At 42.0% G+C, this 15507-nt stretch overlaps 3 protein-coding genes across 3 annotated transcripts; all 3 read right to left on the reverse strand.

Moving 5' to 3' along the window:
* Positions 1-1610: 1610 nt before the first annotated feature.
* Positions 1611-6103, reverse strand: EAE97_006702 (uncharacterized protein). The gene is made up of 7 exons (XM_038877215.1): positions 5807-6103; positions 5198-5757; positions 4873-5041; positions 4128-4723; positions 3595-4068; positions 2969-3546; positions 1611-2918 (listed from the first exon to the last, which is right to left on the reverse strand). Exons 4-7 carry the CDS (start codon positions 4670-4672, stop codon positions 2188-2190), a joined length of 2328 nt encoding a protein of 775 aa, XP_038732147.1. The 5' UTR covers positions 4673-4723; positions 4873-5041; positions 5198-5757; positions 5807-6103; the 3' UTR covers positions 1611-2187.
* Positions 6104-7684: 1581 nt separating this feature from the next.
* On the reverse strand, positions 7685-9220 carry EAE97_006703 (uncharacterized protein; the record flags this gene model as incomplete). Its single annotated transcript, XM_038877216.1, has 3 exons — positions 7685-8874; positions 8935-9064; positions 9116-9220. 3 exons carry the CDS (start codon positions 9218-9220, stop codon positions 7685-7687), a joined length of 1425 nt encoding a protein of 474 aa, XP_038732148.1.
* A 5383-nt stretch (positions 9221-14603) lies between these two features.
* Positions 14604-15029, reverse strand: EAE97_006704 (uncharacterized protein; the record flags this gene model as incomplete). Its single annotated transcript, XM_038877217.1, has 2 exons — positions 14604-14719; positions 14828-15029. The coding sequence occupies 2 exons, from the start codon at positions 15027-15029 to the stop codon at positions 14604-14606; spliced, it is 318 nt and encodes a 105-aa protein (XP_038732149.1).
* Positions 15030-15507: the final 478 nt, after the last annotated feature.

Below are 15507 nucleotides of genomic sequence, written 5' to 3' on the forward strand. Positions count from 1 at the left end.
GTAGAATATAACTTATGATATACCGGTAGATGAACGTTTATTAGATACCTGGATATATCTATGGAATGGATTATTCGAATCGAATATATGTATGAATATGAATGTAGAAATTAGTCGAGAGAGAGTCGAGAGTCGATTCGGTGATTTTATCTATTGAGTTTTCTTTCAAGAAAAAGAATAGGTAGACAGGTAAACGGGTGTATAGCATTGCTGGTTAAGTCGAGTATATGCTATGCGGACACACAGATAGACAGACAGATAGGATATATCTACACCTATGGATATGAGTGGAGTGTAAGTACAGATATAGGAAATAAACAAAATGAGAAGAAATCAAATAACAATGATTGAGTCAGTTATAGGATTTTGTTATTATGATTCGGAGTTATGGATAAATGGAGGGGTGTACAAAGTAAGTCAAGTAAGTAGTATATTCCAGATAATAATGTATAGATTCTAGATAGGTATATAATCTTATTGTCAAAATGAGAAAGAAGAATACAGAATATAAATCGTTACATTTGGAGACCTCTCCTTTGATATGATGTGATGAGCTGCGACTTACTGTTTCTTTCTATAAGATTGAATGAGATATCAAGTTTTGAATGTCGTATATTATATCCAAGTATTCCTCATAACCACTCACTCATTTATAACACAAAGACAAGAGAAAAATTGTTGGGATTGGAATACAGTATAAATCTCATATTAGAATATAACCTCTCTCTGGATACCCGGGTATACTAAAGCAGAAAATAGAAAAAGAGAAGTCAATTCCACAGTAGACTATAGACTATAGCCATTCCAAAACCTGAAATGAGATCTCCTTCATGTAGATAAATAAGTAAGTAAATACCTAAAAAACGACTTTGTAGTTGCAGTTCCGATTTCAACATTCTCATTTCCTTCCTCTTACCATCCCTCCTATTCCCTCGCGTAACATCCTACTTTTCTATTCATTCATCTATCTCATCCTATCTCATTCTCTCTTGACTACCATCCTATCTCTTCCTTCCCTTTTCTATGCCTTCTTTCTTCTTCTCTCCTTTATCAATCTCTCTCTTTCTCATACCTTGCATCTCAGCTATACACTCATCACTCCATCCACCAACCCCTTATATCTATATCTACATCACCCCCCTTATCACTCATCTCTATCACTCATATCTAATACTCATCACCATCACCAACACCAAAATCCCCTCCCATCCTCCAATCAACCAATCAACCAGCCGACCAGCCAACCACCCATCCACATCTCTCCTCTCTCCCTCCCTCCCCCCAATAATCCAGCTACAGATCATAATTCCTTCTAATCTTACAACCTTACAGACTCACCATGCGACACCCCTCATTCACAACCACACACACACACACACACACACACACACATATATATCTAAGCTCTCCCTTTAAGGAAAGAGCCTCGGAGTTCCTAATATTCAATTCTCAGCTCCAGATTTCGCTTCTTGCCCCCCTCCTCCCAAATCAAACAACAACCAACAAAAACAAAACAATCACACAATCCATCTCCAGATATATCCCATCTACTCAATACATCATATCAAATGAAATCACATCAAATCACACCGCCAACTCCTTTATTTATTGATTCATCAATTCATTGTACTCAAACACTCAAATACACAAATACACAAACAGGTATATCCATTTCACAACCGCCATACCACTTTCTTCCCCTCTTCTCTTCTTGCTCTCCATTCCTTCAAATTCGATCTTCTTCGAATACCCTGAATGATCTCAAGTCTCACCCCCTTCACCCCAAAACCAAAACCAAATAAACATCCTAAATCTCTGCACAACGCCTATTGATGCATACATGCGTCCAGTCCCATTTTGTTTTCCTCTCTTCATCTCCACCTACCATCACCACACACTTAGCCCCATATACCACACCGCGCCACACCACACCCTTACCCCAACTCCTCTCCTCTCAAACCCCATCCGCAAAAATTCAGAAAAATCGAACTTCAAAATGGGGTATACACAAACAAAACCTTACTATGATACATAAAAATGTCCCAAAACAACACCATCCTATCCTATATCCATCCATCCACCCACCAAAATAACTCCATGTTAAGTGCTCAAAGCTCCATGCCCACTTCTTGTACACCATCTTGATCTTATATACCCTCCCCTCAGTCTCTCTTAATCACACACCACCTATACCTTATTCAATCCCCCACTCGAAAAACCTCCATCCTTATCGTTCCTCACCGTTTCCGCTGTCGAAACTCCACTGCTAACTTCTACTCTATCTTCCGTCTCTGCTGTTGCCAAATCAGCCAAACGTTGAAGACCTTGATTTGCAGCCGTAATCATATGTTGATTGTCATCTGCTTTTGCATTCACCACTGCACTTGTAACTTGTTGCACTCCTTGACTTTGACCTTGAGACAAACCAATTGATCCTCTTCTTTGAGCTCCCAAATTATTGATCAAGAATTCCCTTGCAACTTTATCCCAAGACGAAGATGCAAGCCGACCATCTAATATAGTTTTCAATGTAGTTTCTGCCTCTTTCTTTGTAGTCTCAATTTGAAGAAGATTTGGAAGTGCGAGAGCTGCAAAGCATTTGTAGTAATTTACTAGAGGAGATTTAAGGTCTGGATTGAAAGAGAGTTGGCTGATGATATAATGAGTAGCTCTCATTTGTTCATCGGCGTCTTCTTGTGGCCCTTGAAGAAGGAGTATAAGGAGATAAGCACACCAATAATTGATGTGAAGAACGGGAGATTCGATAGGTGTGATACCAGAATTACTCAATTCATGACGCACGAGTTCGAGTTGGGTTTTGAGGAGTCGGGAGTGAAGTCCACGATGAACTGCGAGCGGCGGCAAGTCATTTGTAGCAAGATTCACCTCTGTGTAGTTTCCGATCACGACAGCGATACCTATATAGTTAGTAACAGACAAGTAGATAGGATGAGAAGACTGTACTTACGAACTAAATGGTATGTAACTTCACCCAATATAGCTCGATCATCAGGATAAATTTGTGCAACCGAATCCGGAATTTGTATTGGACAAGCTCTCACTGCAGCATTCCATCTCTCCATAATGACCAAACAAAACCAAACTCGCCTTGCATGCTTGTCATCAGAATCCGGATCATTGTTCGATTTGTCAATTGGTTTGTGTGCGTGTAATTTAGTAGAATAGGCGAAACCAACAGCGGTACTCAACCAAACAGATGGTAACTGAATGATTTGACCGTCTTGAATATCACAAGGGAGATTGTTGGCCTCAATTGAAAGCAGCATCAAAATCTGAAGGTATGCAATCATTGTAGCAGAAGAACGGATGGTTTGCGAATCATATTGAACTGTGTGAATGAGTCTCACAGCGTTTGTGATACCTCGTGGCTTGAGGGGAACTACGGTTGGAAATGATCCAATTGCAGCATATAGCGCCTCCCAAAAAGCATGCCTCACAGGAGCAGGACACGCAGAAAGCCGAGAAATCAACCTAGCTTTAGTGAGGGACAGTATAGGATATGTTGGGTGTATGAATTTGTAATAACTAAGTGTTGTTAGCATTGTGAATTTTGTACTTTTTATGGTTGCATACCTTTCAAGAAGAGAATCGTCAATATAGTCCACAGGATCTTCAGTATGAGGTTGTGAGGTATGATTGACTGCTTCAACAGAACCGCTAACATCAGGCGCGTTCACCCACTTTTGCTGAGGTACTGTCATGTTTGGCGAGTAGTTCTGCTCTCTGGTAGGTAGTTGAGTGGTACCGGGTAGTGATGCACCAGTAGGATATGCCGAATTTGGGATTGAAGAACGCGGTTGTTCTTGAGGGATCCAATTGGAAGCCGACCTCTGTGGTTGATTCTGATACGGAGAATTAAATTCGCCGACCCCGGAAATTGAAGAGTAACCGCGCTTGCGGGGAAGTTGCTCAGGGTTCGGAGTCGGAGAAAACTCTTCGGAAGGTCTTCTTTGTAAAATATCTTGTGATTGTTGATATTGAGGCATCTCACTTCCTTGCACTTGACCTTCCAATGTATTGATCCGATCAGCAAGCTCTTTAATGTAGCTACTACTTTGTCAGCGAGTTTCCTTCAAGATCATGATTGCTCGCTTTACATAACCTACCCTTTACTTGGTCCACGTTTCATAGGTTGCCTGCTAAATTGACAATGAACACCAACTCTTTTACAATTTGAGCATATATCTTCATTTCCTGGTTCATTGGCATTGCATCTGATTTTCTTTCTCCGACATTCATCACAAGCTCTTGATACCTTTGATCTCTTCCTTCCAGCTGGAGATATAGAATCATCCTCATATTGAGGACCTACTTCCATGAGTCCATGATTCATAGGTGTATGACCCCCATGCATTTGATGGTCTGGTTGGTATTGATGGTTCATGTTGACATTTCCCTGACTTCGAGAATCTGGATTTTCGCTCATTCCACGATTGGTTCCCATGTTTGGCTGCATACTACGTGATAATTGAGCATCGGCCGATAATTGTTCTGCAAGTTGTAGCTCATCGGGAGTGGGTAAATGTTGCTGATGTTGATTGGGATGTGGATTTGAGGAATTTGGTCCGTAGAAAGGCCCACCACTACTATCGGCAGCAGTCGCGTTAGGAGATGGATAGGATTGCATTGTTGGCGCGTCGTTATGGTTCATTTTTTCACATTTACTTCATCGGCGCAAGAGGAAGGAACGTTGATTATTTTTCTAGTTGAGAACTAGTTAGTTATGAGAATTCCTATTCATAGTGATTTAATTCACTTCCATCTCGATGCCAATAGCTACCGCACGTAGGTCATAGTTATAGTTATAGTCCCGTCGTTCTCAAACAATGAAACTGGCTCCAATGAACTTACTTGAAAGGATTTTAGAAGGAGAAGATGTATGCGACTCCGATTAATTAGTTTGCAGAACAGTAAACAAGCAGATGCTCACTGTACAACAATCGGAAGTTGTAGGTTGTTACTTTTGATGGTATGATGAATATGGAAATTTTCGGTGATGGAAGAACTGTTGTCCGAGAAGCTGTACAAAGATAGAAAAAGTAAGCTGAATGAAGCATTCAATCAGTCAAGGTCTCTTATTAAAGGTTTGTGGAATTAATTAAGAGGATATCCAATTAAATTCACAAGCTCGAAACACTAATGAGAATCCAGAATAAGGTGGAGCTTTCTTCCATACCTCGGTGATAATAACCTCCGATGTGGTAAATATGTACAAAGTACGAGTGGATGTTCATTCAATGTTCGACATTCAATTCAATGTTCAATCAAAAGCGCCCGAGATACCTTGAGTGAAGAAGGAAACAGTAACAATATTGAATTGAATTGAAGCGGAACTCTCGGATAATCCTTGATGAGGAGTTGTTAGGGTTGTGAAGACTTCAGACCCCGAGGAAGAATGAGAGACGTAAGAAAAAAGTAAGAAGTGGCTTGTTAAATGATGATGGAATTCATGGGGAAAAGATCATAGAAGAATGAGCAGTAGATAGATGGAAAGGATAGTCCAAGGATTGATTGGCCACTCTCGTCACTCACTCAAATATTGAAATGATCTCCAGAATGATATGTGTAGGTAAGTAGGTATGAATGATCCGGTGTTCGTATCTTCAATGATGTTTCTTTACTTTTTTCTATCTTCTCTCTCGCTTTCTTCCGTGAGAGAGATGCAACTCAAGATATTGTTTCACAATACCTTGCTTGTACTACATCACAATAAAACACTTCGGAGAATTGGAGAACCTATCGATTGTTAGCTTTGCCATGTCTATTCAATGTTATACACAACCACCTTTCATATACGAAGAAATGTGTTGATCTGACCTTGACTTCTTGAATCTTTGATCTTCGATGTGGTGGTTGCAGTTGCAGTTGCAGTTGCATCAAGAAAATCATTCCTCCATCCTTTTTCATTCATATTTCACCAGTAGGTAGGTCGGTCATAGTCATGATCATGATCATGTTCATAATCGAAAGAAGCTTCCTCGGCAGGTGATCTTTCCAACTTGTGGAGAAGGGGGAGGGAGGGGAGACGGGGGCTACGAGTGTGGAAATGTGGGGGAGCAGGGTGTGAACAATATATCCACGGCCGGGTTAACTAGGTATCTCGGGGAAGGATTACGAGTGAAGTCTAACGGGAGAATCATGATTTATCTATTTAACTTCCTGTTGATCCACCATCGGCCACATCTACAAATACTGACCAGCCTCCATGTAAGCCCTCGGGAGCCCTTGCAGAAGGGTTGGGGATGATATCCTCGTACTCATATCTCCTTCTCCTCATTGGACCTATCATCTATTGCCCTGCCAATTTCACTTCAATCTTTTGGAGACGAGTTCACGCATACATACGGTATCTCGCCAACTTTCCCCAAACAACCGATGGAATCTATACTCATTTGATCACTTGCATAGCACCCTCATGCATTCATCCAGCCTAAATACCCCAGACCATCCGACCCATTCCTGAAGAACTTACAATTCCACCACTTCCCTCCTTCTCTCTGCCAAAAGAAGTCTGATCTCGCCGGAAGAAGAAGTACTATTGTTCCGTTCGAGTCTACACCATTGATATCCCCCTAACCTCATCATGCGACGTAAATCCTAAGAATGCAACTTGCGCCGATATTCCACTCCCCGATGTAACGTTCAAGTCACTCAACATCCTTTACCGGCGGGGTATCAGTGCCGTACTATGAACTAAGATGTGACCCTTTCAATATTAATAGGGACGTGTCTGTCTTGGCAAACAGGATCTTCTCAATTCCTCTTACCTCCAACTTCTCCGTTTATTTTCTCTTTCGCCTACAGCGCAGAAAGGAGGGGGGCTCGGTCAAATGTTTTACAATGCCGAGATCTTCTGTTACAACTGGAAGATATTTATCCCATTTCCTCCGCCTTCGAAGAAACATACTTTACCTACTATTTGAACGTAGCATGAATCGTCCATGCAATCCGAGAAGTGTGCAAGTGACTCGTCGAATCGCACCAATCTCACCTAGGATCTAATCACCACTTGATCAATCTTTAATAAACTTTCAATGACGAGCTACCAATAGTCACAACTCCTCTCCACATCTAGATCATGTTGGATCAAATTTGCGACTCGGACACTACCATTTTCCCTGTCAGCGATTTCTTACTGCATTTCTTACCACCCTTTTCGTGCTTTTACAATACGAATTCCAGTCCGGTGAAGTAAACATCTAATCTATCAGCCGATTTGTTGACTTGTTTATAGTGAGTGACATTGCGTAAAGCATATTGGGAGAGACTGATGCAAGATAAAGTATTCCTCGTATCGTGACTTCGGCATAACCGTTTTACCTGCAGAGTCACCTATGTAACATGGGTTGGCATCCGGTCCTCAATTTGTGGACGGAAAAACACATGAAAGCGAGATCATCACTAAAGTCAGTTATTTCATATCAAGTGCATACACAGGATGCATCATGATATATTTTGGTCATGTAAGTCATTTATCGCTATTCACACAAGAGACGTCTATAAAATATAATGCCACCTGAAAAATGCTGCACTTCTTGTGCCAAACGCTGTTGCCGCCAGTCTGTACTTGAAACTCATGGGAAAGTGATCATCATAAATACTCGAAATCGATATCCAAAGATCAGGAATTTGCACACAGAGGCCATTTGCCTTTCCACCGGTGTTATTGTCTCCAAACAATCTCATCCTGTACTCCATTCGCATTGTTGGCCGCAACGTTGTTTGCGACAGAATATTCCGTCATCCAAAAACTGTCGGGTTCTTCTACATTTATGGGCAAGAAAGTGGTGTTCTCTTCGAATGGTATTTGTAGATTATTCTTGATCTCGGTTGGATATCCTGTCATGGGTAGACCTTGGTTTGAAGGTGTCAATGGTAGAAATTCGCTGGAGCTTGGTTTCATGAATTCCTCAAGTCCAAATGTTCCAACATCATTGCTTGCGAGCATCTGCATCTGTGACATGTCGAGATAGGATGACGTCGTACTTAATCTGTATCTTTCGATTTCTCCACCAAATTCTGATGCATCGAGATCAGACCCGTATTGGTTATTTTGATTATTCATCAATGCAGGCCTGGAAGGATCCGAAACACCCATAAAATCTTCGATTTCTGATTGCTCCCCAGAGGTTGATGTAGTCGTTAATGCTGGATGATCGATACTGGAAAAGTCGAATCCATTAAATGACGCCGCTTGGCTATAAGAAGAGGCTGCGAAATTGTCATCGTTGAAGTTTAAGCCTGGGTAATTACTCCAGTCGACAGAAGCGGAACCGATTCCGGCGGAGAATATCGGTTGCTCGAAATCTTGGATTGCCCCACCATATCCATCAAACTGATACATGTTATTGTAATCGGGGGTCGACATATTCGTTATATCCAAAGGTGGTAATTGACCATTTATTTGGTGGAAATTTGTTGTTGGGCTGACGAGTGGCGAGGCATGTTCCGACTTGATCATTCGCTGCTCCTGTTGAGCACTCACTATAGAGTCTTTGATTTGGGATTCGCTGTGTAAGGTATCGACAGCGTTCGTGTGTGGTAAATTATCAACAGACCTATTGGCCAGACTCGATGATGATTGTCCATGGATCGAGTGTGCTCGAGGCACGGTATATGGCAGACCACATTTGTGAGCCATGTTGTTATTCTTGTGTACGGGCTTGTGGTGACCATTTGTAAATATTGTCAGATTGTTTTCCGATTGAGTGGTCTGCGCGCGGGGTCGTCTTGGTTTGGATACTGGTATAGAAATCGAAGGAGTTTCATCAGAGTCGGACTCGGGTACTGGAGGGAGATGGTCATTTTTCAAAGCGCAAGTGCATCGGGCTCCATGACTGCAACAACAGGTATCTGCTTTAACTATATCAGAAACTGGAATTGTTGTGCCAGGAGTGTGTCGTAAAAGCTCACCCTGTGTATCTCCATTTTCCGGACAGGAACCTTTGGAATGTGCCTTTTCTGAACCGCATTCACATCGAACATGTGCTGCTCTGGATTTGCGCATTGTTCGACAATGAGTACATTGTGAGACAGGACGACCCTAAACAAGTCTGGTTAGCAAGATCGGCACATCAGAATACAATTAGTATACCTTTTTGTTGATGTGTTGCAGAGGTCTGTCTGAATGATGACAATTGCTAACACGATGACCTCTGACGCAAGCATCACAAGCCCACTTTTCCCCGTCAATGATCATCTTGAAGAGAGATGAATCGAGCGTGAGAGATGTATTTTAGGTAAGAGTGAGGATAAGGTTAGACGACCGTCAACAAGTCGTCACTGGTAACAAGATGGGGAAAAACCACCCTCAAGATGATAGATGAGGTCTTTAAGAAATTGTATGCAATTCAATTGAATTGCTGAGTCGATAATAGATCGAGTCGAAGTAAATAAAAGTTAAGAGAGCAATATGAGAAATTGTTCTGATGTATAATAAAAGTAAAATGCCGCTGCCGTGGTATATGGGTATATATGCCCTTTGACTCCAAATTTGAATATTTGATCCAACGCCGGTAAGATGCGATATCCGAGAATAGAAAATTGAAGGACGATTGAGGGGAGATTTGGTTATTTTTTTGGGGGATTTTTTTTTTTTTTACAATGGCAGAGCCTTGCACCGTCTGGCGCCGGCTTAGAACAGCGGGACACCGAGGCCGGTTTGGCTTTACCAAATTATATGGTTATGTTCCTTTGTTTGGAGGACAAGTTGAAATGTGAATAGATTGACAGAAAACTGGGCGATGAAAATGAATTATATGAGGAATACGGTGACCATTAACCCACAGTATTAAGATTTGAGTGTTTGTGATTGAAACGAACCAAAGACGCAGTTCGATCAGTTCGTTGGTTTATGGTGTGGCCAGTGTGTAGCGTGCAATCAGGGTAAAGAGTAAAGGGTAAAGGGTAAAGGGTAAAGGTAAATGAGGGTAATGAGGATTATTGCGTGGGTGAGAAAGTGGGCTGGGTCTGATCGCTTGTGCTTGTACGAAGGAGTTGGTTGGTGTTTATTGTTCTTGGAAGGGGGACTTGGTGGGCGTGAAGAGAGAGGGGAGAAGTGAGTGGTGGGAGTGAAAGGGAGTGGTGTTGGGAGTGAAGGTGAGTGGTGGTGGGAGTCAAGGAATGGGTGGAAGAAATACTAGGTAGCCAGGTAGTAAGGGTTTATGAAGTATTTCATGGTCTAATGATTCCGCTATTTTCTCCAAAGTAGTAATTGTTTGGTTAGTCTCCTCGAAGCGAAACACTTCAATTTCATTCATCGAGTGCATTATTCGTTCATTATTATTTTACTACTCATACTCCTGTCTTTTCCTTGATCGTGGATCGAGTCAAGTCAAGTCAAGTCAAGTCAAGTCAAGTCAAGTCAAGTCAAGTCAAGTCAAGTCAAGTCAAGTCAAGTCAAGTCAAGTCAAGTCAAGTCAAGTCACGTCACGTCAAGTCAAAGCCAAATCAAGTCACATCAAGTCACATCAAGCAGGTTTGGTGACTGTGCCAGTATACGGAGTAGCCTTTGCACCCTTTGCCAACGAAATAAAGGATGAATGATGACCACCTGCCTCCGATCATCAACAGTTTGGTCATATAGGCTGGAAAGCATTCCTCTCTTTTATTCCCCTGCTTTATTCGCTGCCACTACTACAATGCCACAACACCTAGTACCTACTCCGTACAATGTGTACTTTACTACCCGTATCCGACTACTCACATGCAGATACCTCACACTCACACTCACAATCTTCAATCTGCAATCTATAATCTATAATCTATAATCTATAATCTATAATCTATAATCTATAATCTATAATCTACAAGAATTCAATATATCAAAGACCCAGTTCTTACCCAGCACCAAATTTTGATTTGCATGTACAAAGTTTCAGCCATCAGTTTCTGGGCAGTGGCTCCTCTTCTCCTCGTATGATTTGAAGTTTGAACTGTCAATTTGAAAGGCCATAGAGTAGGACTTTACTATCTGTCTCCCGGTCCAAAGTTTAAACCATCAAATTATTTTGTAACCTAATGGTGGCATGGCGGCTTGGTGAACTCCATATACGGGCAGGTCAAGATTAGGGTTAAGAGAAATAATATCAAATCAGAGGAGAAAGATTATCGGAATCCACAATCCATCCACAAAAACATACATTTAGCCAGCATAGTTTACTTCCCCGGAAACGGTTTTGACTCCATTGAAACATATTTCTCTTGTCAGCCAATCTAAGTAAGCATTCACACATGCAGATAAGCAAATAGAGGATGTATGTTTTTATTTTGCAACAACCGATTCAACCAGCGATCTGTTTGCCCGATTATTGGCTCACCACATGAACGAATGGAAATGTCTCGTCTAATTCGGTCAATGAAGGAGTTTCTATCAAAGGTATTCATTTCCAACTTCAAACATCTTTCGTTGAGAAACCATCGAGAAGCCATCGAAACGTTCTCTTTTCACGCCTTACCATGAGAACAAACATATGAATCCAATAAATGCCTTTATGGTTACTGTACACCTTCTTCAAGGAAGATATGCAAGCCATTCACACATCCCACCACACCTACAGATCCCCATGAATCAGCATTGACAACAACGACTCAGCCCCAAAACTGATACCCACCCCGTATAATTACCGTTTTTCTGACGGGGCCGGAATATCAGTAATCCAAGAAAGTCGATGTTACACCATTTTCCATGTATCATATTCGATATGGCTTGACATGATGTGCACGCAAATAATGGTGACGAAGAACATTCGGAATTTCTACGGGACGGGAATGATATCCTCCTATCTTACCTCATAGCTCACGCACACACCACGGTTGAACGGAGAACACAATCTATAATAATAGCACATACACAATCGATGTTCATCTCCCGAAATATTTGTCTAGCTATTTGACGATCTTATCACTAGTTCTACAGCAGTCGGTAGTCGAGATCGAGTCCTTGAAATTTACAATTTCCTCAACTCGAGACTAAAGAACCCTCAATAAAAACATGGTATGACAAACAGGCATTCATTCACATTAGCGCTGTAGTGCAATGCATGGTCGACGAGTCCACCAGAATGCTGGGATTTTAACGCTGAAGTTATAGGAGAGTCGAAAACTTCGTGCACCTGGGCAATATACAAATTTTAGAGTTGCCACGTTCGAAGACAGCTGCATGAAATTGTTCGCAAGGGATGAGCTCGCCTGGCTCCTTGTACATATCGAATGAACTTCAACCCCACGAGGGAAATCCAGAGGAACGATAAAATCTGATGTGCGTGCTGCGCCCTCTTCGTCATAATATGACTGATATCAACCATTATTTAATTGGTGGTACAATATTCGGATGCCACGATGCTCTATGGTGATGAAAACCAAATCTTAAGTGTAATATGATCATCTGCTCACCTGCACTTCCTTCACTTTGAACAATCACACGGACCAATTCTTCTTGTTTATTTACTTTGAAATGATAAAATACTGTAGGTACAGAATTGCTGCGGGGGTCAATTGAACTTCTGATATTATGCATTACATGTCGTATGTTTGCGGTCTTGCATTGGTAGAATTGACCGTCTCACAAGCGAATTGAAATTAAGGGATGGACCCGAGAACGAAACTTCAGTAGGTACTCAGCTTCAATGCTTTCCTCAATACCTACCTACAGTCCAGATTTCCACATTTGATATTCTACCCGGATATTCAAATTAAACCACAAGATCAGAACAATCAAAACATCCTCTCTCGCGCGAGTCTCGCGCTACCCGCTCTCAAATCAATTTCATCCACCGTCCTCAATCCTTCTCCCACATGCAATGTTTACATTGCCTACAGAACCAACTAATGCAGATGCAACCTACTTGTAAGCTTCAAAACCACAACCCCACGCATCAAAGGTCCTCGAACTCAAGACCTTAAACTTAATCTGTATTCTCCTCCGGCCGCCGCGAACAAGATGCACGCAAACAAGGCAAGCAAGCAGGTTCTCACCGCCAGAGATACTCGACAAAATGAATGACATGCGAAGTAAAATGAACCAATAGAATAAATACCTCATTTGTGTCACGTGGACTGCATGTGCAATCCATCCTTCCTCGTGGACTTGCGGCAAGCAGGTCGAGCATTTCCGATTACGAGCAAGTGAGAAAACCCTGGATTCTCAGAGGTACGGTACATTACCCAATCATATCTGCATACTGTTCAAAGCGGAAGGAGATGTAAGGGTCCTAGATTTGCACTACTAGGTCGAAGAAATTAAAGACCGCGGCAGCAAACTCAAATCAAAATTATCAAATAAAAAATAATCCACGTGTTGCCAAGTAATTCAAGAGCCGTCTGGATCTTGATGGACAATAGCAAATTAGTAAATTAGTCAGTGATTTTACGAATGAGATCGAAAGATGATTGCTCAATTGCCGTCGCTATTGATGTTTATAGGAGACAAGCTTTTTTGGCAGGTAGGTAGGTTTGTGCATTGACGTCCGTGGATGATAGGATGATGGTGAATCAGTTCCGGATTCCGAGGGGCGCACAAGGTGGAATAGGAGGATGGGAAAGTATGTGCTGGGTATGATTATATTTGGATGCATATTTAGGAAACTTACATACCTGGTAAGTAAAAAGTAATATCATCATCACTGACTCGAGATCTTGATACCCGTCTTACTCTCTTTCTATCATTTTCTTGTCGTGAGCATAGCAGGATTCATTCGAAATTTGGCATCCTAGGCGATTAGACACCTGCTCGGAGATATCAAACGTGTGATCTGATCTTACCTACACTGCGCATCGACTGTGGCGTGCGTGGCTATCCATTCCATCCATCTCCTGCATCAAATGATCTCGAGTCTGAGCACCATCCTCCGTCTACGGATTCGCTTCCAAAAATCCGGGACGGAGATTCCCATTGAGATCTTCGTCAATGGGTTTTTATAGTTGGAAAAACGGGATCATCCATATCTGCAATGAGAATACGCACGACCGAGATGATTCATTTGGATGGTGGAAATGCTTAGTGCTTTGCATTGACCTGTACAAAAGGTCATCTTGAGGTAATCAGGCGAGAAAAGCGAGAAACCCCCTTTCCATGCGAGCCATGTAACCGAACACTACCTACCTAGGCATACTTCATATATTTAATACATGAAACATTCGAATGGGTAGCAGAAATGCAGAGGTGATTAGATCAATGCGCCCCCACAGAATTTTACAGTATCGCGGAATACTCGCGTCGTACGGAATCTGTACGATATGACTCGGACTCTGATTGCGGTGGATTCATTTGAAAGATGGAAAATGTCACACGATGTGTAGTTCATCATTCGTGCGTCACTCCAAGATGGATCATTGTTGCAGGTGTTTGTTTTGGTTGTTGTATTAGTACTACGTAGTGAGGTATCATAACTATACTCCGCGAGTGAACTGCCCTTATTTCGTTGTTTTATTCTTTCCTTTCCTTCACTTTCCTTCATTACAGCCAGCACTCCTATTATGCATCCCAATGCGATTGCTCCGGTGGAAATCTCCTAGCACTGATTTTCTTCGTTCCGTATCCCACGATTACCCGTTTGGACTCCGATATTCGAGAGAAGACAGGTTCAAGAAGTCTTCTTGGCGCTACCGGGTGCCGCAGTAACAGGTCTTCCTTGACTGCGTTGATAGACGGTGTATGCGACGAAGGTAGCACCGAGAGCGGCGATAATAACTATATTGCCTATTTGAAGAAAAGATTTAGCTTGTGTTCTGATGATTCCACCTTTTGTTCTTCCAAAAGTCTTTCCATTTCCTATTCTATCATATGAAAGAAGAAATGTATACGTACTCAAGAGAAACTTCACCAATCCCTCAAACGTCTGCGCAATGCCCGCGAGAGCAGAATCGATTGCAGCGAAAAATGCATTGATGAGGCCGAGGATCGTGCTGAGGATTGATTGGAGGAAGGCGATGATGGAGCTGAAGGTTGCGATGATAGTGTTGAAGATGGAGGAGACGAGGTTTGTGATGGAATCAACGAGGGAAGGCATGGTTCCTTTGATATTTGCTGTTGATTCGAGTTGGACTGGGCTAGATCGTATCGTTCTATTTGATTTCTTTTATGATTGAACTGCGATAGAGCTGAATTGTAGATAGATTAAATATATCACGAACTAGAACTAGAATTGAGTAGATGTGGCGGTGAAACCTATCAATTTATACCTACTACCTCTTCAATCAAGCATCCATCGCTTTCACCTTTGTGGCGTCACTTATCGAAGATGACCTCATTGTCGTGAGCAAACAACCAGACAAAATCATCGCAAGGAGCAACTGTTCCTATTTATTGCAAGCATCTGCGTCATATCAAAAACCTGTTTACAGCCCTACCACCGTCAACCGTTGACATCCATTTTCCACATTCCTTGCCACGCCATTTGTCCATCCTGTCTCGCCTGCCACAATCAGGAGCATCTTGCCGTCTATCAAGTAAAACATGGCATTTCCAAACCCCATCTTCCATAAACA

Source organism: Botrytis byssoidea (genome assembly GCF_014898295.1).
Source record: "Botrytis byssoidea strain MUCL 94 chromosome Unknown BBYS_012, whole genome shotgun sequence".
NCBI lineage: Eukaryota > Fungi > Ascomycota > Leotiomycetes > Helotiales > Sclerotiniaceae > Botrytis > Botrytis byssoidea.

Coding starts and splice junctions, on each gene's coding strand:
- EAE97_006702 (XM_038877215.1), bottom strand. CDS start 4,672: ATGAACCATAACGACGCGCCAACAATGCAATCCTATCCATCTCCTAAC. Junction 4,069..4,127: donor AAACGTGGACCAAGTAAAGG/GTAGGTTATGTA, acceptor ACAAAGTAGTAG/CTACATTAAAGAGCTTGCTG. Junction 3,547..3,594: donor GACGATTCTCTTCTTGAAAG/GTATGCAACCAT, acceptor AACAACACTTAG/TTATTACAAATTCATACACC.